We start from the raw sequence: 23,511 nt of genomic DNA, 5'->3' as shown, positions 1-23,511 counted from the left end.
TGGAAGTCTCACACAAACCACACGTCAGATCTCAACACGAGGACAGACAGACAGAAACAGGGGACCATTGGCAGAGTGGAAGAGGGAGACATGAGAAGAAACCGAGGAAGAGAGAAGAGAAGCAGAACAAAACAGATAGAGAGATTAGATAAAGGAGTGAAGAAGAGAGGAGAAGAGAGCAGAGGGGTTTAAAGGTCAATAGAGCGGATGGCTAATTGTACCCGTGTTTCGCAGCCTGGCAGCTAGTCAGTCTTGTGCATAAGGATGGGGATTGGACGTTGAAGGAAGGGAGAGGGTGCGGGGCCATGGAAGAGAGTGGGCAGGACGATCAGGCCTTGAGAGCGTGCCATTGGGCCACATTAGTACGTGGCCGGCCCATCATGTCCTTCCAGTGTTTCACTTCCGCCGGACCACTCTTCCATGATAGGTAGATCTGAGAAAGAAAGACAGACAGAGAGAGAGAGAGAGAGGTGGGGGAGACAGAGAGAGAGAGGGAGGGAGGGAAAAAGAGAGAGAGAGAGAGAGAGAGAGAGAGAGAGAGAGAGAGAGAGAGAGAGAGAGAGAGAGAGAGAGAGAGAGAGAGAGAGGAGAGAGAGAGAGAGAGAGAGAGAGAGAGAGAGAGAGAGAGAGAGAGAGAGAGAGAGAGAGAAAGAAAGAGAGAGAGAGAGAGAGAGAGAGAGAGAGAGAGAGAGAGAGAGAGAGAGAGAGAGAGAGAGAGAGAGGTTTTAGTCCATCAAAATAATCCAATCAGGGATGTTCTCAGGTTAAACCCAGGTAAAGTGGGCAGGGAGCGGTGTGTTGGTTACCTTGCCAATGACATCGTTGCGGCTGAGCCGGTCCTTGTCCATGACGGTGATGATGATGGTGGTCTCCCGGAGGACATGTGCTGGAACCTCGAAGGGGAAAGACTCGTTGAAAACGGGGTTGAGACAACGTTTTATCGTCACAGTCTTCTTCTTCTCAATACGCTTGTCCTTGTGCATCAACCACAGCTTCACATATGGGTCTGAAAGGAGGAGGAGGAGGAGGAGGAGGAGGAGGAGGAGGAGGAGGAGGAAGAGGGGGAGGTAGGAGGAATAGGAGGTGGAGGAGGAGGAGGAAAGAAAGGAAGAAGATGGGGAGGAGGAAGAGGGGAAGGAGCAGGAAGAGGGGGAATAGGAGGAAGAGGAGGAGGAGGAGGAGGAAGAGGAGGAAGGGGGAGGAAGGAGGAATAGGAGGAGGAGGAGGAGGAGGAGGAGGGGAGGAAGAAGAGGGGGAGGAAGGAAGAAGAGGAGGAGGAAGAGGGGGAGGAGGAGGAAGGGGAGGAAGAAGAGGAGGAAGAGGATGAGGAAGAGGAAGAGTAGGAAGGAGGAAGAGGAGAAGGAGGAGAAAACAGATTAGATCAAGACACATTAAAACAATCTCAAAGGAATATCTTATCCATGAGTTCAGGGGTCTTCCACCTTTTCTTTTCCAGGAACCCCCTCCCAGGCAAACCGGCGACCCAGGGACCCCCATCTACATTAGCACTTTCTTTTTTTTTGCGTCTTGTCTTATCTTCAGGTGTATGGGATAAGAAGTAATCAACATTTTAAAAAGAATTGATTTGGTAGATCGTTTTTCATTATTTTTACCTCCCAACATTATAATTGGAAGAGGAAGTGTAAACTCTAACATAGCCTATTAGCTAGAAAGGTAACTCCAAACACATTGTCATTAAGAGCAGCTGTTTAGCTCGTTAAACAAAGGTTTAATCTGTTAGCAAACATGTATGTCCAAGTCAAGAAAGTTTACCAGCAGCCAGCGGCATTTGCAGAACTGGTAGCTTTTAACTGGTAGCCTATTAACTGGTAGCCTATTAACTGGTAGCCTATTAACTGGTAGCCTATTAACTGGTAGTCTATTAACTGGTAGTCTATTAGCTGGTAGTCTATTCACTGGTAGTCTATTAACTGGTAGCCTATTAACTGGTAGCCTATTAACTGGTAGTCTATTAACTGGTAGCCTATTAACTGGTAGCCTATTAACTGGTAGCCTATTAACTGGTAGCCTATTAACTGGTAGCCTATTAACTGGTAGCCTATTAACTGGTGGTATATTAGCTGGTAGCCTATTAACTGGTAGTCTATTAACTGGTAGCCTATTAACTGGTAGCCTATTAACTGGTAGTCTATGAACTGGTAGTCTGTTAACTGGTAGTCTATTAACTGGTAGCCTATTAACTGGTAGCCTATTAACTGGTAGCCTATTAACTGGTAGCCTATTAACTGGTAACCTATTAACTGATAGTCTATTAACTGGTAGCCTATTAACTGGTAGTCTATTAACTGGTAGCCTATTAACTGGTAGCCTATTAACTTGTAACCTATTAACTGGTAGTCTATTAACTGGTAGTCTATTAACTGGTAGCCTATTAACTGGTAGTCTATTAACTGGTAGTCTATTAACTGGTAGCCTATTAACTGGTAGTCTATTAACTGGTAGTCTATTAACTGGTAGTCTATTAACTGGTAGTCTATTAACTGGTAGTCTATTAACTGGTAGTCTATCAACTGGTAGTCTATTAACTGGTAGCCTATTAACTGGTAGTCTATTAACTGGTAGTCTATTAACTGGTAGCCTATTAACTGGTAGCCTATTAACTGGTAGCCTATTAACTGGTAGTCTATTAACTGGTAACCTATTAACTGGTAGTCTATTAACTGGTAGTCTATTAACTGGTAGTCTATTAACTGGTAGTCTATTAACTGGTAGCCTATTAACTGGTAGCCTATTAACTGGTAGTCTATTAACTGGTAGCCTATTAACTGGTAGCCTATTAACTGGTAGCCTATTAACTGGTAGTCTATTAACTGGTGATTTTTCAAAGCCTATGTCAGATACTACAATGAGTGTAATTTGCTCCAATGAGTGTAATTTGCTCCAATGAGCGTAATTTGCGCAATATTGGGAGTTGAGAAATTATTAGAAAGAAGATATTCCCCTATTTTCTACTGAAGGTATGTAATTCCAAATGATATATTCTGTTGTTGCTAGCGATATTCATAAAAACATTGGGGGAAAAAATATATACAGTACCAGTCAAACGTTTGGACACACCTACTCATTCAAAAGTTTTTCTTTATTTTTACTATTTTTTACATTGTAGAATAATAGTGAAGACATCAAAACTATGAAATAACACATATGGAATCATGTAGTAACCAAGAAAGTATTAAACAAATCCAGATATATTTCATATTTGAGATTCTTCAAATAGCCACCCATTGCCTTTAATGTATAATATAACAATTTAAATATATTTTGATATGTTTAACACTTTTTGGGTTACTACATGATTCCATATGTGTTATTGCATAGTTTTGATGTCTTCACTATTATTCTACAATGTAAAAAATAGTAAAAATAAAGAAAAACCCTTGAATGAGTAGGTGTGTCCAAACTTTTGACTGGTAGTGTATAAATATATATTTTCGTGGACCCCCTGCAGTACCTCCCAGGTTGAATACCCCTGCATGAGTTCCATTGACTACCCTGATTCTGTTTTATGAGTTCAACTGACTACACTGATTCTGTTTTATGAGTTCAACTGACTACACTGATTCTGTTTTATGAGTTCAACTGACTACACTGATTCTGTTTTATGAGTTCAACTGACTACACTGATTCTGTTTTATGAGTTCCACCGACTACACTGATTCTGTTTTATGAGTTCCACCGACTACACTGATTCTGTTTTATGAGTTCCACCGACTACACTGATTCTGTTTTATGAGTTCAACTGACTAAACTGATTCTGTTTTATGAGTTCAACTGACTACACTGATTCTGTCGTCATACCAAACCGATATCTCAAATCAAATAAAATCAAATTATATTTGCCACATGCGCCGAATACAACAGGTGTAGATATTACAGTGAAATGCTTACTTACAAGACGTTAACCAACAATTCCGTTTTTAAAGAAAAAATTGAATTTAAAAAGTGTTAAGTAAAAAATAGATAGGTAAAAATTAAAAGCAAATAATTAAAGAGCAGCAGTGAAATAAAATAACAGCAGGGAGGCTATATACAGGGGGTACCGGTACAGAGTCAACGTGAAATAACAGTAGGGAGGCTATATACAGGGGGTACCGGTACAGAGTCAATGGGAAATAACAGTAGGGAGGTTATATACAGGGGGTACCGGTACAGAGTCAATGGGAAATAACAGTAGGGAGGCTATATACAGGGGGTACCGGTACAGAGTCAATGTGAAATAACAGTAGGGAGGCTATATACAGGGGGTACCAGTACAGAGTCAATGTGAAATAACAGTAGGGAGGCTATATACAGGGGGTACCGGTACAGAGTCAATGGGAAATAACAGTAGGGAGGCTATATACAGGGGGTACCGGTACAGAGTCAATGTGAAATAACAGTAGGGAGGCTATATACAGGGGGTACCAGTACAGAGTCAATGTGAAATAACAGTAGGGAGGCTATATACAGAGGGTACCGGTACAGAGTCAATGTACGGGGGCACCGGTTAGTCGAGGTAATTGAGGTAATATGTACATGTGGGTTCAGTTAAAGTGGCATAAATAATAAACAGAGTAGCAGCAGTGTAAAAGAGGGGTGGGGGGGGGTGGGTATATAGGTCCTGGATGGCAGGAAGTTTGGCCCCAGTGATGTACTGGGCCATACGCATTACCCTCTGTAGTGCCTTGTGGTCGGAGGCCAAGCAGTTGCCATACCAGGCGGTGTTGCAACCAGTCAGGATGCTCTCAATGGTGCAGCTGTAGAACTTTTTGAGGATCTGAGGAACCATGCCAAATCTTTTCAGTCCACATCACCAACAAACTATCATGGTCCAAACACACCAAGACAGTCGTGAAGAGGGCATGACAAAACCTATTCCCCCTAAGCATACTGAAAAGGTTTGGCATAGGTCACCATCGAGAGCATCCTGACTGGTTGTATCACTGCCTGGCATGGCAACTGCTCGGCCTCCGACCACTAGGCACTACAGAGGGTAGTGTGTACGGCCGAGTACACAGAGGAAGGCCCTAAAAATTGTCAAAGACTCCAGCCACCCTAGTCATAGACCATTCTCTCTGCTACCGCACGGCAAGCGGTACCGGAGCGCCAAGTCTAGGTCCAACAGCCTTCTAAATAGCTTCTACCCCCAAGCCATAAAACTCCTGAACATCTACTCAAATGGCTTCACATTGACTCTGTACCGGTACCCCCTGTATATAGCCTCCCTACTGTTATTTCACATTGACTCTGTACCGGTACCCCCTGTATATAGCCTCCCTACTGTTATTTCACATTGACTCTGTACCCGTACCCCCTGTATATAGCCTCCCTACTATTATTTCACATTGACTCGGTACCGGTACCCCCTGTATATAGCCTCCCTAGTGTTATTTCCCATTGACTCTGTACCGGTACCCCCTGTATATTGCCTCTCTACTGTTATTTCACATTGACTCTGTACCGGTACCCCCTGTATATAGCCTCCCTACTGTTATTTCCCATTGACTCTGTACAGGTATCCCCTGTATATAGCCTCCCTACTGTTATTTCCCATTGACTCTGTACCGGTACCCCCTGTATATAGCCTCTCTACTGTTATTTCACATTGACTCTGTACCGGTACCCCCTGTATATAGCCTCCCTACTGTTATTTCCCATTGACTCTGTACCGGTACCCCCTGTATATAGCCTCTCTACTGTTATTTCACATTGACTCTGTACCGGTACCCCCTGTATATAGCCTCCCTACTATTATTTCACATTGACTCGGTACCGGTACCCCCTGTATATAGCCTCCCTACTGTTATTTCACATTGACTCGGTACTGGTACCCCCTGTATATAGCCTCCCTACTGTTATTACACATTGACTCTGTACCGGTACCCCCTGTATATAGCCTCCCTACTGTTATTTCCCATTGACTCTGTACCGGTACCCCCTGTATATAGCCTCCCTACTGTTATTTCCCATTGACTCTGTACCGGTACCCCCTGTATATAGCCTCTCTACTGTTATTTCACATTGACTCTGTACCGGTACCCCCTGTATATAGCCTCCCTACTATTATTTCACATTGACTCGGTACCGGTACCCCCTGTATATAGCCTCCCTACTGTTATTTCACATTGACTCGGTACTGGTACCCCCTGTATATAGCCTCCCTACTGTTATTACACATTGACTCTGTACCGGTACCCCCTGTATATAGCCTCCCTACTGTTATTTCCCATTGACTCTGTACCGGTACCCCCTGTATATAGCCTCCCTACTGTTATTTCCCATTGACTCTGTACCGGTACCCCCTGTATATAGCCTCCCTACTGTTATTTTACTATTACTCTTTAATTACTTGTTACTTTTATTTCATATTTTTTTATATTGTATTTTTGTGTGATATTTTTGGGGGGTTATTCTTTCTTAAAATTGCATTGTTGGTTAAGGGCTTGTAAGTAAAAATTTCACTGTAAGGTCTTACTACTATGCGTATTCGGCGCATGTGACAAATAACATTTTGATTTGATTTGATTTAATGACGAAAATCCCGAAATCGGAATATTGAAGCATTATCTGAACAAGGTGGCTCTGAGAATATTGAAACATTTTGTATTTTTATTTATTTACAGTGGGGAATAAAAGTATTTAGTCAGCCACCAATTGTGCAAGTTCTCCCACTTAAAAAGATGAGAGAGGCCTGTAATGTTCATCATAGGTACACGTCAACTATGACAGACAAAATGAGGAAAAAAAATCCAGAAAGTCACATTGTAGGATTTTTTATGAATTTATTTGCAAATTATGGTGGAAAATAAGTATTTGGTCAATAACAAAAGTTTCTCAATACTTTGTTATATACCCTTTGTTGGCAATGACACAGGTCAAACGTTTTCTGTAAGTCTTCACAAGGTTTTCACACACTGTTGCTGGTATTTTGGCCCATTCCTCCATGCAGATCTCCTCTAGAGCAGTGATGTTTTGGGGCTGTCGCTGGGCAACATGGACTTTCAACTCCCTCCAAAGATTTTCTATGGGGTTGAGAACTGGAGACTGGCTAGGCCACTCCAGGACCTTGAAATGCTTCTTACAAGCCACTCCTTCGTTGCCCGGGCGGTGTGTTTGGGATCATTGTCATGCTGAAAGACCCAGCCACGTTTCATCTTCAATGACCTTGCTGATGGAAGGAGGTTTTCACTCAAAATCTCACGATACATGGCCCCATTCATTCTTTCCTTTACACGGATCAGTCGTCCTGGTCCCTTTGCAGAAACAGCCCCAAAGCATGATGTTTCCACCCCCATGCTTCACAGTAGGTATGGTGTTCTTTGGATGCAACTCAGCATTCTTTGTCCTCTAAACACGACGAGTTGAGTTTTTACCAAAAAGTTCTATTTTGGTTTCATCAGACCATATGACATTCTCCCAATCCTTCTGGATCATCCAAATGCACTCTAGCAAACTGCAGACGGGCATGGACATGTACTGGCTTAAGCAGGGGGACACGTCTGGCACTGCAGGATTTGAGTCCCTGGTGGCGTAGTGTGTTACTGATGGTAGGCTTTGTTACTTTGGTCCCAGCTCTCTGCAGGTCATTCACTAGATGTGGTTCTGGGATTTTTGCTCACCGTTCTTGTGATCATTTTGACCCCACAGGGTGAAGCCCCAGATCGAGGGAGATTATCAGTGGTCTTGTATGTCTTCCATTTCCTAATAATTGCTCCCACAGTTGATTTCTTCAAACCAAGCTGCTTACCTATTGCAGATTCAGTCTTCCCAGCCTGGTGCAGGTCTACAATTTTGTTTCTGGTGTCCTTTGACAGCTCTTTGGTCTTGGCCATAGTGGAGTTTGGAGTGTGACTGTTTGAGGTTGTGGACAGGTGTCTTTTATACTGATAACAAGTTCAAACAGGTGCCATTAATACAGGTAACGAGTGGAGGACAGAGGAGCCTCTTAAAGAAGAAGTTACAGGTCTGTGAGAGCCAGAAATCTTGCTTGTTTGTAGGTGACCAAATACTTATTTTCCACCATAATTTGCAAATAAATTTATAAAAAATCCTACAATGTGATTTTCTGGAAAAAATACTCTCAATTTGTCTGTCATAGTTGACGTGTACCTATGATGAAAGTTACAGGCCTCTCTCATCTTTTTAAGTGGGAGAACTTGCACAATTGGTGGCTGACTAAATACTTTTTCCCCCACTGTATTTCACCTTTATTTAACCAGGTAAGTTCTCATTTACAACTGCGACCTGGCCAAGATAAAGCAAAGCAGTGCGATAAAAACAACAACACAGAGTTACATATGGGGTAAAACAAAACATAACATCAAAAATACAACAGAAAATATATACAGTGGGGAAAAAAAGTATTTAGTCAGCCACCAATTGTGCAAGTTCTCCCACTTAAAAAGATGAGAGAGGCCTGTAATTTTCATCATAGGTACACGTCAACTATGACAGACAAATTGAGAATTTTTTTTCCAGAAAATCACATTGTAGGATTTTTAATGAATTTATTTGCAAATTATGGTGGAAAATAAGTATCTGGTCACCTACAAACAAGCAAGATTTCTGGCTCTCACAGACCTGTAACTTCTTCTTTAAGAGGCTCCTCTGTCCTCCACTCGTTACCTGTATTAATGGCACATGTTTGAACTTGTTATCAGTATAAAAGACACCTGTCCACAACCTCAAACAGTCACACTCCAAACTCCACTATGGCCAAGACCAAAGAGCTGTCAAAGGACACCAGATTGTAGACCTGCACCAGGCTGGGAAGACTGAATCTGCAATAGGTAAGCAGCTTGGTTTGAAGAAATCAACTGTGGGAGCAATTATTAGGAAATGGAAGACATACAAGACCACTGATAATCTCCCTCGATCTGTGGCTCCACTCAAGATCTCACCCCGTGGGGTCAAAATGATCACAAGAACGGTGAGCAAAAATCCCAGAACCACACGGGGGGACCTAGTGAATGACCTGCAGAGAGCTGGGACCAAAGTAACAAAGCCTACCATCAGTAACACACTACGCCGCCAAGGACTCAAATCCTGCAGTGCAGACGTGTCCCCCTGCTTAAGCCAGTACATGTCCATGCCCGTCTGAAGTTTGCTAGAGTGCATTTGGATGATCCAGAAGAGGATTGGGAGAATGTCATATGGTCAGATGAAACCAAAATAGAACTTTTTGGTAAAAACTCAACTCATCGTGTTTGGAGGACAAAGAATGCTGAGTTGCATCCAAAGAACACCATACCTACTGTGAAGCATGGGGGTGGAAACATCATGCTTTGGGGCTGTTTTTCTGCAAAGGGACCAGGACGACTGATCCGTGTAAAGGAAAGAATGAATGGGGCCATGTATCGTGAGATTTTGAGTGAAAGCCTCCTTCCATCAGCAAGGTCATTGAAGATGAAACGTGGCTGGGTCTTTCAGCATGACAATGATCCCAAACACACCGCCCGGGCAACGAAGGAGTGGCTTCGTAAGAAGCATTTCAAGGTCCTGGAGTGGCCTAGCCAGTCTCCAGATCTCAACCCCATAGAAAATCTTTGGAGGGAGTTGAAAGTCTGTGTTGCCCAGCGACAGCCCCAAAACATCACTGCTCTAGAGGAGATCTGCATGGAGGAATGGGCCAAAATACCAGCAACAGTGTGTGAAAACCTTGTGAAGACTTACAGAAAACGTTTGACCTGTGTCATTGCCAACAAAGGGTATATAACAAAGTATTGAGAAACTTTTGTTATTGACCAAATACTTATTTTCCACCATAATTTGCAAATAAATTCATAAAAAATCCTACAATGTGATTTTCTGGAAACATTTTTCTCATTTTGTATGTCATAGTTGATGTGTACCTATTATGAAAATTACAGGCCTCTCTCATCTTTTTAAGTGGGAGAACATGCACAATTGGTGGCTGACTAAGTACTATTATTCCCCACTGTATACAGTGTGTGCAAATGTAGTAAATTATGGAGGTAAGCCAATAAATAGGCCATGAACAAGGCGGCTCCGAGAATATTGAGATTGCAACATATTAGCCAATGAGGGGGTTCGAATAAATCTTTCCCCAGCTTGCCTCTGATATTATTGTGTCGCCTACACAGCACCTATAGCTCCATCCTATCGCTAAATAACTCAGAAATATTTAATGACGTTTTGCCAGCAAGATTGATCTGTTAGAATATCTAATTTTAATTCAGGACAAGCAAGACTGAGGGGGAAATGCTTTACAGGTGATGAGGAAGCAGGTCACTGGGCACAGACCTCATTTCAACGTCTGGTTTTCATTTACATTTGGTTGAGATGTCATAAATATATATATATAATCATAATGTTATTGGATTTACGTTAAATGTTATGTGAAAAAAAAGACAAATTCCCTTACATTAATGACTTTTTGCAAATCTAATCAGTTTTCCATGTTGAACATCATCATCACAGACTTTTTGTTGTTGAAATGACGTGGAAACAACATTGATTCAACCAGTTTTTGCGGAAGGCATACAGCAAGAAGTAAAAAAAAAAAGTAAAACTGGTTGAATCAATGTTGTTTCCACGTCATTTCAACAAAAAAAATGATATGCTGGCAGCTGCTGCCGTATGGTCCTAAAGCCAGACATTCGATATGCTAAACAGCCGTTGCATTTAAGTTGGGATTGGAATGATTAAGATTTTAGTCTACATTATTTTAGCATTCTTAAAATGTTTGGTCTTGAGCTTTGGTATGGCGACTGGAGACGAGGAGGAGAGAATACCAACCAGATGTCCCTCCTATGTCCATGGCTTTGAGATTGCGTGCTTTGATGATGTTCACAGTGATGGTGTTGGCTGTTGGGTTATAGCACAGAGACACTAGCAGGTCCCCTCGCCTCCCCTGAGGAATACACACACACAGACACACGCACAAACACACACACACACACACACACACACACAGAGACAGACACACACAGCAGTTAGTCTCTCTGTATATACAGACACAGAGAAACCAGCAGGTTTCCTCATCTCTCAACACACTAATCACAGCTTATTTCATGTGTATTACATGATTTTCTTTCTTTATAACGCAATCGTGTACATTACACAAATTCCTATTTGTTGTGGCTAACGTTAGCTAGGCTAGCTAGGTGGCTAACGTTAGCTAGGCTAGCTAGGTGGCTAACGTTAGCTAGGCTAGCTAGGTGGCTAACGTTAGCTAGGCTAGCTAGGTGGCTAACGTTAGCTAGGCTAGCTAGGTGGCTAACGTTAGCTAGGCTAGCTAGGTGGCTAACGTTAGCTAGGCTAGGGGTTAAGGTTAGGTTTAAGGGTCAAGATTAAGGCTAGGGTTAGGGGTTATGGTTAGGGTTAGGTAACATGCTAGCTATGTAGTTAAAGGGTTAAGGTTAGGGTTTGGAGTTAGGTTAAGGGGTTAAAGTTAGGGTTAGCTAACATGCTAAGTAGCTGCAAAGTTGCTACAATGCTAAAGTTGTCCGTGATGAGATTCGAACACGCAAACTTTAGGTTGGTAGACGTTTGCATTATCCATCCATCCATCCGTCCATCCGTCCATCCATCCATCCATCCATCCATCCATCCATCCGTCCACCCCAACTAACCTCACCATCATTTCTGTCTACTGTCTTTGTCTGTGATTGAAATTCACTGTATACACAATCGTGTACTGCACACCATTTTTTTTTGTTGTGTGCCTGTTATGAATTTCAGCCAAGACTAAGTATAAAAAATATGTTAAATGGAGAACTGAGAATAGCCTTACAGCTACAATTGCAACATTCTAGTAACTTTACCAGAATTCCCAGTTTTTACAGAAATCCTGGTTGGAGGATTCCGGATTTCCTTCCTATTCCCTCCTGATTCTGGGAATGTTCCAACCTCCAACCTGGATTTCTGCAAAACCTGAACATTTTGGGGAAAGTTACATGAAATGTTCACCCCCTATTTACAGCTCCATCCATGCATGGTTTGAGTTCCTTCTTCCCCCCTCCCCTCCTCCTCCCCCTCTCCAGCCTTACAGCTCCATCCATGCATGGTTTGAGTTCCTTCCAGAAGGTCTGCATGTGTCCCAGGTCACTGAGCTTGTTGAGAGGGATGGAAACTTCCCCGATGGGGTCGTTACGACTGAACCGGTCAAAGTCCAACACCTGCAGGTACAGAGTCCTCTCCCTCACTTTCTCGTATGGGAAACCTGGAGGGAGGGGAGGGGGGAGAAAGGGAGAAAGGGGGGAGGGGGAGAGAGAGGGAGGGAGAGGGGAGGGGGAGCGAGAGGGAGGTCGGGGGGGGAGGGAGAGAGGGGGAGGGAGAGGGGGAGAGAGAGGGAGGGAGATGGGAGGGGAGGGGGAGAGAGGGAGGGGAGGGGGGAGAAAGTGAGAGAGGGAGGGAGAGGGGAGGGGGAGAGAGAGGGAGGGAGAGGGGAGGGGGAGAGAGAGGGAGGGAGAGGAGAGGGGGAGAGAGAGGGAGGGAGAGGGGAGGGGGAGAGAGAGGGAGGGAGAGGGGAGGGGGAGAGAGGGAGGGAGGGGAGGGGGGAGAAAAAAGGGAGAGAGGGAGGGAGAAAGGGAGAGAGGGAGGGAGAGGAGAGGGGGAGAGAGGGAGGGAGGGGAGGGGGGAGAAAGGGAGAGAGGGAGGGAGAGGAGAGGGGGAGGGAGAGGAGAGGGGGAGAGAGGGAGGGAGGGGAGGGGGGAGAAAGGGAGAGAGGGAAGGAGAGGAGAAAGGGAGGGAGAAAGGGAGAGAGGGAGGGAGAGAAGAGGGGGAGAGAGAGGGGGAGAGAGAGCGAAACAGACACAGAGAAAAGGTTAAATAAAGGTTAAATAAAGGCAGTATACTCTATAACCCTAACCCTAACCCTAACCCTATACTGAAACCATACCTAACCCTAACCCTAACCCTAACCCTAACCCTATACTGAAACCATACCTAACCTTAACCTAACCCTAACCCTAACCCTAACCCTATACTGAAACCATACCTAACCTTAACCTAACCCTAACCCTATACTGTTGTCCACATCTGTCGGGAGAGGTCGTGTTTTTCTCTAGCTGGAGGTAAGCAGGAGGTAATCTTCTCATTTGGTGTTGAGTAAAGCTTAACCATGTATTAGATCGTAGGTAGGTAGTTAGCCGTAGTTAGGTATTGTATTTATCATAGGTTAGTATTGTTGTTTTTGTAGGTTTCCGTAGGTAATTGTAGGTTAGTATCGAAGCACGAGGCTAGCTAGCTAGCGGGTAGCTACTGGTAACGATTAGCAACGCTAGAGAGCTGGTCCCAATGTTAATGTAGTGCTAGCCAACGTTTAATTTTTGCTTAACCATGTATTAGATCGTAGGTAGGTAGTTAGCCGTAGTTAGGTATTGTATTTATTATAGGTTAGTATTGTTGTTATTGTAGGTTTCCGTAGGTAATTGTAGGTTAGTATCGAAGCACGAGGCTAGCTAGCTAGCGGGTAGCTACTGGTAACGATTAGCAACGCTGGAGAGCTGGTTCCAATGTTAATGTACTGCTAGCCAACGTTAAATTTTTTGCTGCGTTATGCGTTATGAAAGGAACTAGACACGGACTTGAATTATCTGTTTAGTGTGCTAACACACTCTTGGCAGTTTGTTGTAACCAAGTATTGATGCTAAATTGTGTGTTAATGGATGCTAGCTTGCAAGTTAGCTACGGCGTCATAGCTAGGCATTGTGGGTTGTTGTGTGTAGTTACTGTGTCTTGGCAGTGCCGGCTGTAGCACAAAGCGAGCTACCTAGCCGTTTTTTCGAACAGAGTCAGAGTCAACACAATAGCCATTGTGTGCCGGGTGTAGCACGAAGCTAGCTAGCTAGCCGTTCTTCAAACAAAGTCAACACAGTGGCCATTGCTAGCTACCCAACACGACAGCTAACTGTACGGTAGTAGCTAAATACAATATACTTGTCCTAGCTAGCCAACGTCTAATCATTGCTGCGTCATGAAAGGAACTTGACACAGACACGAATGATCTGTTTAGTGTGTTATCACATTATTGGTGGTTTGTTGTGACCAAGTGTTGGTGCTAAACGGTGTGTTATTGTTATTGGATGCTAGCTTGCTAGTTAGCTATGGTGTCATAGTTGGCTAGCTGAATAAAGTGGGTTGAGTCTATTCCTTTAAACATTGAACCGCTGTGGTTCACAACAATTCTGATTTCTAAAGGCGGAAGTTGGGAGAGTTTTTGTTCGGGTGGTTCAGTGAAACAATTTTAGTTTCTGAGGTAGACGTTTTTGGTGAGGGAGGCCCTGCTCTCTCCGCTCCCAGATGCTTAGCTCATTTCATTCCGATCTCCTCTGCATTTTTGTAGCCATTTGCTACAGCCTGTCAACTATGTCTCTGCCTATCCCTGTTCTCTCCTCTCTGCACAGGCTACACAAACGCACCACACCGCGTGGCTACTGCCTCTCTAACCTGGTGGTCCCTGCACGCACCACCCACGTGGAGTTCCAGGTCGCAGGCAGCCTCTGGAACTGCCGTTCTGCTGCCAACAAAGCTGACTTCATCCCAGCCTATGCCAACCTCCAGTCCCTCGACTTCCTGGCGCTGACGGAAACATGGATCACCACTGAAAACACTGCTACTCCTACTGCTCTCTCCTCGTCTGACCATGTGTTCTCGCATACCCCGAGAGCATCTGGTCAGAGGGGTGGTGGTACAGGAATCCTCATCTCTCCCAAGTGGACATTCTCAATTTTTCCCCTAACCCATCTGTCTATCTCCTCATTTGAATTCCATGCTGTCACAGTCACTAGCCCATTTAAGCTTAATATCCTTGTCATCTATCGCCCTCCAGGTTCCCTTGGAGAGTTCATCAATGAGCTTGACGCCTTGATAAGTTCCTTCCCTGAGGATGGCTCACACCTCACAGTTTTGGGGGATTTCAACCTCCCTATGTCCACATTTGACTCATTTCTCTCTGCCTCCTTCTTTCCACTCCTCTCCTCTTTTGACCTCACCCTCTCACCGTCCCCCCCTACTCACAAGGCAGGCAATAAGCTTGACCTCATCTTCACTAGATGCTGCTCCTCTACTAATCTCACTGCAACTCCCCTCCATGTCTCTGACCACTACTTTGTTTCCTTTTCTCTCTCGCTCTCCTCCCACACTACTCACTCTGCCCCTACACAGATGGTAATGCGCCGCCGCAACCTTCGCTCTCTCTCTCCCACTACTCTCTCCTCTTCCATCCTATCATCTCTTCCCTCTGCTCAATCCTTCTCCCTCCAATCTCCTGATTCTGCCTCCTCAACCCTCCTTTCCTCCCTTTCTGCATCCTTTGACTCTCTGTGTCCCCTATCCTCCCGGCCGGCTCGGTCCTCCCCTCCAGCTCCGTGGCTTGATGACTCATTGCGAGCTCACAGAACAGAGCTCCGGGCAGCGGAGCGGAAATGGAAGAAAACTAAACTCCCTGCCGACCTGGCATCTTTTCACTCCCTCCTCTCTACATTTTCTTCATCTGTTTCTGCTGCTAAGGCCACCTTCTACCACTCTAAATTCCAAGCATCTGCCTCTAACCCTAGTAAGCTCTTTGCCACATTTTCCTCCCTCCTGAATCCTCCCCCCCCCCCCCCCCCCTCCTCTCTCTCTGTAGATGACTTCGTCAACCACTTTGAAAAGAAGGTTGACGACATCCGATCCTCGTTTGTTAAGTCTAATGACACTGCTGGTCCTGCTCACACTGCCCTACCCTATGCTTTGACTTCTTTCTACCCTCTCTCTCCAGATAAAATCCTGCGACTTGTGACTGCAGGCCGCCCAACAACCTGCCCGCTTGACCCCATCCCCTCCTCCCTTCTCCAGACCATCTCCGGTGACCTTCTCCCCTACCTCAACTCGCTGATCAACTCATCCTTGACCGCTGGCCATGTCCCTTCCGTCTTCAAGAGAGCGAGAGTTGCTCCCCTTCTCAAAAAACCAACACTCGACCCCACTGATGTCAACAACTACAGACCAGTATCCCTTCTTTCTTTTCTTTCCAAAACTATTGAGCGTGCCGTCTTTAGCCAACTCTCTTGCTATCTCTCTCAGAATGACCTTCTTGATCCAAACCAATCAGGTTTCAGGACTGGTCATTCAACTGAGACTGCTCTTCTCTGTGTCACTGAGACTCTCCGCACTGCTAAAGCTAACTCTCTCTCCTCTGCTCTTGTCCTTCTAGACCTGTCTGCTGCCTTTGATACTGTGAACCATCAGATCCTCCTCTCCACCCTCTCCGAGCTGGGCATCTCCGGTGCGGCTCACTCCTGGATTGCGTCCTACCTGACCGGTCGCTCCTACCAAGTGGCGTGGCGAGAAGCTGTCTCCGCACCACGTGCTCTCACCACTGGTGTCCCCCAGGGCTCAGTTCTAGGCCCTCTCCTTTTCTCCCTATACACCAAGTCACTTGGCTCTGTCATATCCTCACATGGCCTCTCCTATCATTGCTACGCTGACGATACACAACTAATCTTCTCCTTTCCCCCTTCTGATAACCAGGTGGCGAATCGCATCTCTGCATGTCTGGCAGACATATCAGTATGGATGACGGATCACCACCTCAAGCTGAACCCTGGCAAGACGGAGCTGCTCTTCCTCCCGGGGAAGGACTGCCCGTTCCATGATCTCGCCATCACGGTTGACAACTCCGCTGTGTCCTCCTCCCAGAGTGCGAAGAGCCTAGGCGTGACCCTGGACAACACCCTGTCGTTCTCCGCCAACATCAAGGCGGTGACCCGCTCCTGCAGGTTCATGCTCTACAACATTCGGAGAGTACGACCCTGCCTTACACAGGAAGCGGCACAGGTCCTAATCCAGGCACTTGTCATCTCCCGTCTGGACTACTGCAACTCGCTGTTGGCTGGCCTCCCTGCCTGTGCCATTAAACCCCTACAACTCATCCAGAATGCCGCAGCCCGTCTGGTGTTCAACCTTCCCAAGTTCTCTCACGTCACCCCCCTCCTCCGCACACTCCACTGGCTTCCAGTTGAAGCTCACATCCGCTACAAGACCATGGTGCTTGCCTATGGAGCAGTGAGGGGAACGGCACCTCTGTACCTTCAGGCTCTGATCAGTCCCTACACCCAAACGAGGGCATTGCGTTCATCCACCTCTGGCCTGCTGGCTCCCCTTCCTCTGCGGAAGCATAGCTCCCGCTCAGCCCAGTCAAAACTGTTCGCTGCTCTGGCACCCCAATGGTGGAACAAGCTCCCTCACGACGCCAGGACAGCGGAGTCACTCACCACCTTCCGGAGACATTTGAAACCCCACCTCTTTAAGGAATACCTGGGATAGGATAAAGTGTTCCTTCTAACCCCCCCAAATTGTAAAGTGGTTATCCCACTGGCTATAGGGTGAACGCACCAATTTGCGAGTCGCTCTGGCTAAGAGCGTCTGCTAAATGACGTTAATGTGCCCTTGAGCAAGGCACTTAACCCTAATTGCTCCTGTAAGTCGCTCTGGATAAGAGCGTCTGCTAAATGACTAAAATGTAAATGTAAATGTAAATGTATACTGAAACTATACCTAACCTTAACCTAACCCTCGTTCCAAAACCTAACCTTAACCTAACTCTCGTTGATAAACCTTAACCCTAACATTAAAGCTGCACTATGCAGAAATCGCTCCACCATTTCCTGTTAGCAAAAATTCTAATAGCTCGCCTAATTTCCATTTATGTGACAAAACAAGCATGTATAGCGTAGATAATCATTGTACCATCTAAACCGCTGTGAAATAGCTTTTCCATAACCAAAAATATTGTATTTTTAGCTGTTTGAAGCTGGTGTACAAAACTGAAAGTATAAGATCCAAAAACTAAACTTAAGAACGGGAAGCATATAAATAGCTCACATAGAACATATCTACTGCTTCTTAGACTGGCTTCCAATGAGAAAGAAAGATAGATAGAAAGAGAGACAGATCTATAACACACATTTCTATGTGAATTTGGTCGGGTCACCCAAAAAGTTACATAATGCAGCTTCAACCTTGTTCCTAAACCTAACTTTAACCTTAGTTCCTAAACCTAACCTTAACCTAACCCTTGTTCCTAACCTTAACCTAACCCTTGTTCCTAACCTTAACATAACCTTAGTTCCTAAACCTAACCTTAACATAACCCTTGTTCCTAAACCTAACTTTAACCCTAATCTTAACCTAACCCTTGTTCCTAAACCTAACCTTAACCCTATCCCTTGTTCCTAAACCTAATCTTAACCCTAACATTAACCTAACCCTCATTCCTAACCCAAACCTTATCCTTTGTTCCTAAACCTAACCCTAACCTTAATCTAACCCTCATTCCTAAACCTAACCTTAACCCTCGATCATACAGTGGGGAAAAAAAGTATTTAGTCAGCCACCAATTGCGCAAGTTCTCCCACTTAAAAAGATGAGAGAGGCCTGTAATTTTCATCATAGGTACACGTCAACTATGACAGACAAATTGAGAAAAGAAAATCCAGAAAATCACATTGTAGGATTTTTAATGAATTTATTTGCAAATTATGGTGGAAAATAAGTATTTGGTCACCTACAAACAAGCAAGATTTCTGGCTCTCACAGACCTGTAACTTCTTCTTTAAGAGGCTCCTCTGTCCTCCACTCGTTACCTGTATTAATGGCACCTGTTTGAACTTGTTATCAGTATAAAAGACACCTGTCCACAACCTCAAACAGTCACACTCCAAACTCCACTATGGCCAAGACCTAAGAGCTGTCAAAGGACACCAGAAACAAAATTGTAGACCTGCACCAGGCTGGGAAGACTGAATCTGCAATAGGTAAGCAGCTTGGTTTGAAGAAATCAACTGTGGGAGCAATTATTAGGAAATGGAAGACATACAAGACCACTGATAATCTCCCTCGATCTGGGCTCCACGCAAGATCTCACCCCGTGGGGTCAAAATGATCACAAGAACGGTGAGCAAAAATCCCAGAACCACACGGGGGGACCTAGCGAATGACCTGCAGAGAGCTGGGACCAAAGTAACAAAGCCTACCATCAGTAACACACTACGCCGCCAGGGACTCAAATCCTGCAGTGCAAGACGTGTCCCCCTGCTTAAGCCAGTACATGTCCAGGCCCGTCTGAAGTTTGCTAGAGTGCATTTGGATGATCCAGAAGAGGATTGGGAGAATGTCATATGGTCAGATGAAACCAAAATAGAACTTTTTGGTAAAAACTCAACTCGTCGTGTTTGGAGGACAAAGAATGCTGAGTTGCATCCAAAGAACACCATACCTACTGTGAAGCATGGGGGTGGAAACATCATGCTTTGGGGCTGTTTTTCTGCAAAGGGACCAGGACGACTGATCCGTGTAAAGGAAAGAATGAATGGGGCCATGTATCGTGAGATTTTGAGTGAAAACCTCCTTCCATCAGCAAGGGCATTGAAGATGAAACGTGGCTGGGTCTTTCAGCATGACAATGATCCCAAACACACCGCCCGGGCAACGAAGGAGTGGCTTCGTAAGAAGCATTTCAAGGTCCTGGAGTGGCCTAGCCAGTCTCCAGATCTCAACCCCATAGAAAATCTTTGGAGGGAGTTGAAAGTCCGTGTTGCCCAGCGACAGCCCCAAAACATCACTGCTCTAGAGGAGATCTGCATGGAGGAATGGGCCAAAATACCAGCAACAGTGTGTGAAAACCTTGTGAAGACTTACAGAAAACGTTTGACCTGTGTCATTGCCAACAAAGGGTATATAACAAAGTATTGAGAAACTTTTGTTATTGACCAAATACTTATTTTCCACCATAATTTGCAAATAAATTCATTAAAAATCCTACAATGTGATTTTCTGGAAAATTTTTTCTCATTTTGTCTGTCATAGTTGACGTGTACCTATGATGAAAATTACAGGCCTCTCTCATCTTTTTAAGTGGGAGAACTTGCACAATTGGTGGCTGACTAAATACTTTTTTCCCCCCACTGTATACCTAACCTTAACCTAACCCTCGTTCCTAAACCTAACCTTGACCTAACCCTAGTTTCTAAACCTAACCTTAACCCTAACCTTAACCTAACCGTTGTTCCTAAACCTAACCTAACCTTTACCCTAACCTTCACCTAACCCTAGTTGCTAACCCTAACCTAAACTTAACCTAACCCTTGTTCCTAATCCTAACCTTAACCTTCGTTCCTAAACCTTAAAAAGATAAATATACAGAGCCTTCGTAAAGTATTCAGACCCCTTGACTTTTTCCACATTTTGTTACTTTACAGCCTTATGCTAAAATGGATTAAATAAAATGTTTTCCTCATCAATCTACACACAATACACCACAAAGCGAAAACAGGTTTTTAGACATTTTTGTAAATGTATTAAAAATAAAAAACAGAAATACCTTATTTACATAAGTATTCAGACCCTTTGCTATGAGACTCGAAATTGAGCTCAGGTGCATCCTGTTTCCATTGATCATCCTTGAGATGTTTCTACAACTTTGAATGGAGTCCACCTGTAGTAAATTCAATTGATTGGACATGATTTGGAAAGGCACACACCTGTCTATATAAGGTGCCACAGTTGCCAGTGCATGTCAGAGCAAAAACCAAGTCATGAGGCCGAAGGAATTGTCAGGAGAGCTCAGAGATATGATTGTATCGACGCACAAATCTGGGGAAGGGTAAAAAAATAAATAACATCTACATGACTTGAAGTACCCCAAGAACACAGTGGCCTCCATCATTCTTAAATGGAAGAAGTTTGGAACCACCAAGACTCTTCCTAGAGCTGGCCACCCAGCCAAACTGAACAATCTGACAGTGCTCCAGAGTTCTTCTGTGGAGATGGGAGAACCTTCCAGAAGGACAACCATCTTTGCAGCACTCAACCAATCAGGCCTTTATGGTAGAGTGGCCAGACGGAAGCACCTCCTCAGTAAAAGGCACATGACAGCCCGCTTGGAGTTTGCCAAAAGTCACCTAAAGGACTCTGACCATGAGAAACAAGATTCTCTGGTCTGATGAAACCAATATTGAACTCTTTGGCCTGAATGCCAAGCGTCACGTCTGGAGGAAACCTGGCACCATCCCTACGGTGAAGCATGGTGGTGGCAGCATCATACTGTGGGGATGGTTTTCAGCGGCAGGGACTGGGAGACTAGTCAGGATCTAGGGAAAGATGAACGGAGCAAAGTACAGAGAGATCCTAGATGAAAACCTGCTCCAGAGCGCTCAGGACCTCAGACTGGGGTGAAGGTTCACCTTCCAACAGGACAATGACCCTAAGCACAAAGCCAAGACAACGCAGGAGTGGCTTTGGGACAAGTCTCTGAATGTCCTTGAGTGGCCCAGCCAGAGCCAGGAGAGACCTGAAAATAGCTGTGCAGCAACGCTCCCCACTTCAACAAAGTACTGAGTAAAGGGTCTGAATACTTACCTAAATGTGATATCAGTTTTTTATTTTTTATATATTAGAAAAAAATCTAAAAAACTGTTTTTGCTTTGTCATTATGGGGTATTGTGTGTAGATTGATGAGGGGGAAAAAATATTTAATCCATTCTAGAGTAAGGCTGTAACGTAACAAAATGTGGAAAAAGTCAAGGGGTCTGAATACTTTCCAAATGCACTGTATATAGGATGAGCCTTGACTAAAATACAGTATATATATATGAAGTGGGTAAAACAGTATGGAAACATTATTAAAGTGACCAGTGTTCAATGGGCAACAGTCTCTAAGGTGCAGGGTAGAGTACCGGGTGGTAGCCGGCTAGTAACAGTGACTAAGTTCAGGGCAGGGTACCTGGCGGAGGCCGGCTAGTGGTGACTATTTAACAGTCTCATGGCCTGGTGATAGAAATTGTTTTTCAGTCTCTCGGCCCCAGCTTTGATGCACCTGTACCAACCTCGCCTTCTGGATGGTAGCGGGGTGAATAGGCCTTGGCTCAGGTGGCTGAGGTCCTTGATGATCTTCTTGGCCTTCCTGTGATATCGGGTCCTGTAGGTGTCCTGGAGAGCAGGCAGTGTGCCCCCAGTGATGCGTTGGGCAGACCGCACCACCCTCTGGAGAGCTTTGCATTTGCGGACGGTGCAGTTGCCGTACCAGGCGGTGATACAGCCTGACAGGATGCTCTCAATGGTGCATCTGTAAAAGTTTGTGAGGTTCTTAGGGGCCAAGCTGAATTTCTTCAGCCTCCTGAGATTGAAGAGGCGCCGCGACACGGTCGATGTGGATGGGGGCGTGCTCTCGCGTCTGTCTCCTGAAGTCCACGATCAGCTCCTTCGTTTAGTTGAAGTTGAGGAAGAGGTTATTTTCCTGGCAGCACTCCGCTGTTGGTAATTAAGCCTACCAATGTTGTGTCGTCTGCAAAGTTGATGATTGAGTTGGAGATGTGCGTGGCCATGCAGTCGTGGGGGAACAGGGTGTACAGGAAGGGGTTGAGCACGCACCCTTGTGGGGCCCCTGTGCATCGCAGTGCTTGAGGCATCACTACAGATCCGGGTTCGATCCCAGACTGTGGCACACAATATGCCCAGCGTTGTCCGGGTTAGGGGAGGGTTTGGCCGGCCGGGATTTCCTTGTCCCATCGCGCTCTAGCGACTCCTTGTGGCGGGCCCAACGCCTGCAAGCTGACTTTGGTCGGAGGGTGTTTTCTCCAACACAGTGGTGCGGCTGGCTTCCGGGTTAAGCGAGCAGTGGGTCAAGAGGCAGTGTGGCTTGGCAGAGTCGTGTTTCGGAGGAAGTATGGCTTTCAACCTTTGCCTCTCCAGGGTCCGTTGGGGAGTTGCAGCGATGGGACAAGACTGTAACTATCAATTGGATATCATGAAAAAGGGGTAAAAGTACAAAATAAATATATATAATCTTGAAGCAAAGAATCCGATTGGTCAGACCTATGTTGAACAGTCCTTACCACGGGTACTTCCTGTTTTTGTAGATAGGAGGTGAGTAACAGAATGGAGGAGTGATCTGATTTGTAAGAAATTACACAAAAAAAATGTAAATACTTCAAAGTTGGCTAGGAGGTAGCAACAGGGCGACCATGTCTGTCGGCGCCATCGTAACCCTACTCTAACCTAACCCTCGCTCCTAAACCTTAACGTAACCCTTGTTCCTAAATCTAAACCTAAGCTTAATTCATTTCGATGACTATGACTTCTTCTGCCGGATGAGTATACACTTCATAAAATAAGGAGCGCATTGAGAAGAGCATTGAGACGATTATTGAGAAGAGCATGTTAATCCCCATGTACCTTCGAACAGGAAGGTCTCGTTCCATTGAGGGTTGAGGTTCTTCCTCTTGACCTTGGTCTCCAGCTTGTGCTTCTTGTCCGGCAGCAGGTAGAGCTTGACGAAGGGGTCAGAGGTGCCAGAGAAGTCCTTTGCAGGTAGCTCCTGGCCCTTCATAATAATAATTATAACAATATATGCCATTTAGCAGTAACTTTTATCCAACTTACAATTTTGCATAACATTTCGCATAAGTGGCCTCAGCAGGAATCGAACCGCCGATTCTGGCTTTTGCAACTGAGCCACATAGAGCCACTGATACCTTGAGGATCTTGACAGTCAGTGTGGAGTCCTGG

At 45.0% G+C, this 23,511-nt stretch overlaps 1 protein-coding gene across 1 annotated transcript in view; it reads right to left on the bottom strand.

Moving 5' to 3' along the window:
* Positions 1-328: 328 nt before the first annotated feature.
* Positions 329-23,511, bottom strand: part of LOC311117808 (synaptotagmin-7-like) — a gene marked incomplete at both ends in the record, with an annotated part of 33,044 nt that continues 9,861 nt past the window's right edge. Inside the window, 6 exons of the mRNA XM_084192717.1 lie at positions 329-433; positions 807-1,006; positions 10,759-10,873; positions 12,012-12,184; positions 23,179-23,326; positions 23,478-23,511. The exon at positions 23,478-23,511 is cut by the window's right edge and continues 86 nt beyond it. Coding sequence (XP_084048843.1) covers positions 329-433; positions 807-1,006; positions 10,759-10,873; positions 12,012-12,184; positions 23,179-23,326; positions 23,478-23,511 — 775 coding nt within the window. The remainder of the gene's footprint in view (positions 434-806; positions 1,007-10,758; positions 10,874-12,011; positions 12,185-23,178; positions 23,327-23,477) is intronic.

Source organism: Coregonus lavaretus, assembly GCF_964263955.1.
Source record: "Coregonus lavaretus genome assembly, contig: HAP1_SCAFFOLD_6157, whole genome shotgun sequence".
Taxonomy (NCBI): domain Eukaryota; kingdom Metazoa; phylum Chordata; class Actinopteri; order Salmoniformes; family Salmonidae; genus Coregonus; species Coregonus lavaretus.
Note: the sequence above shows the minus strand (reverse complement) of the source record. Positions and strands in the feature narration are given on the sequence as shown.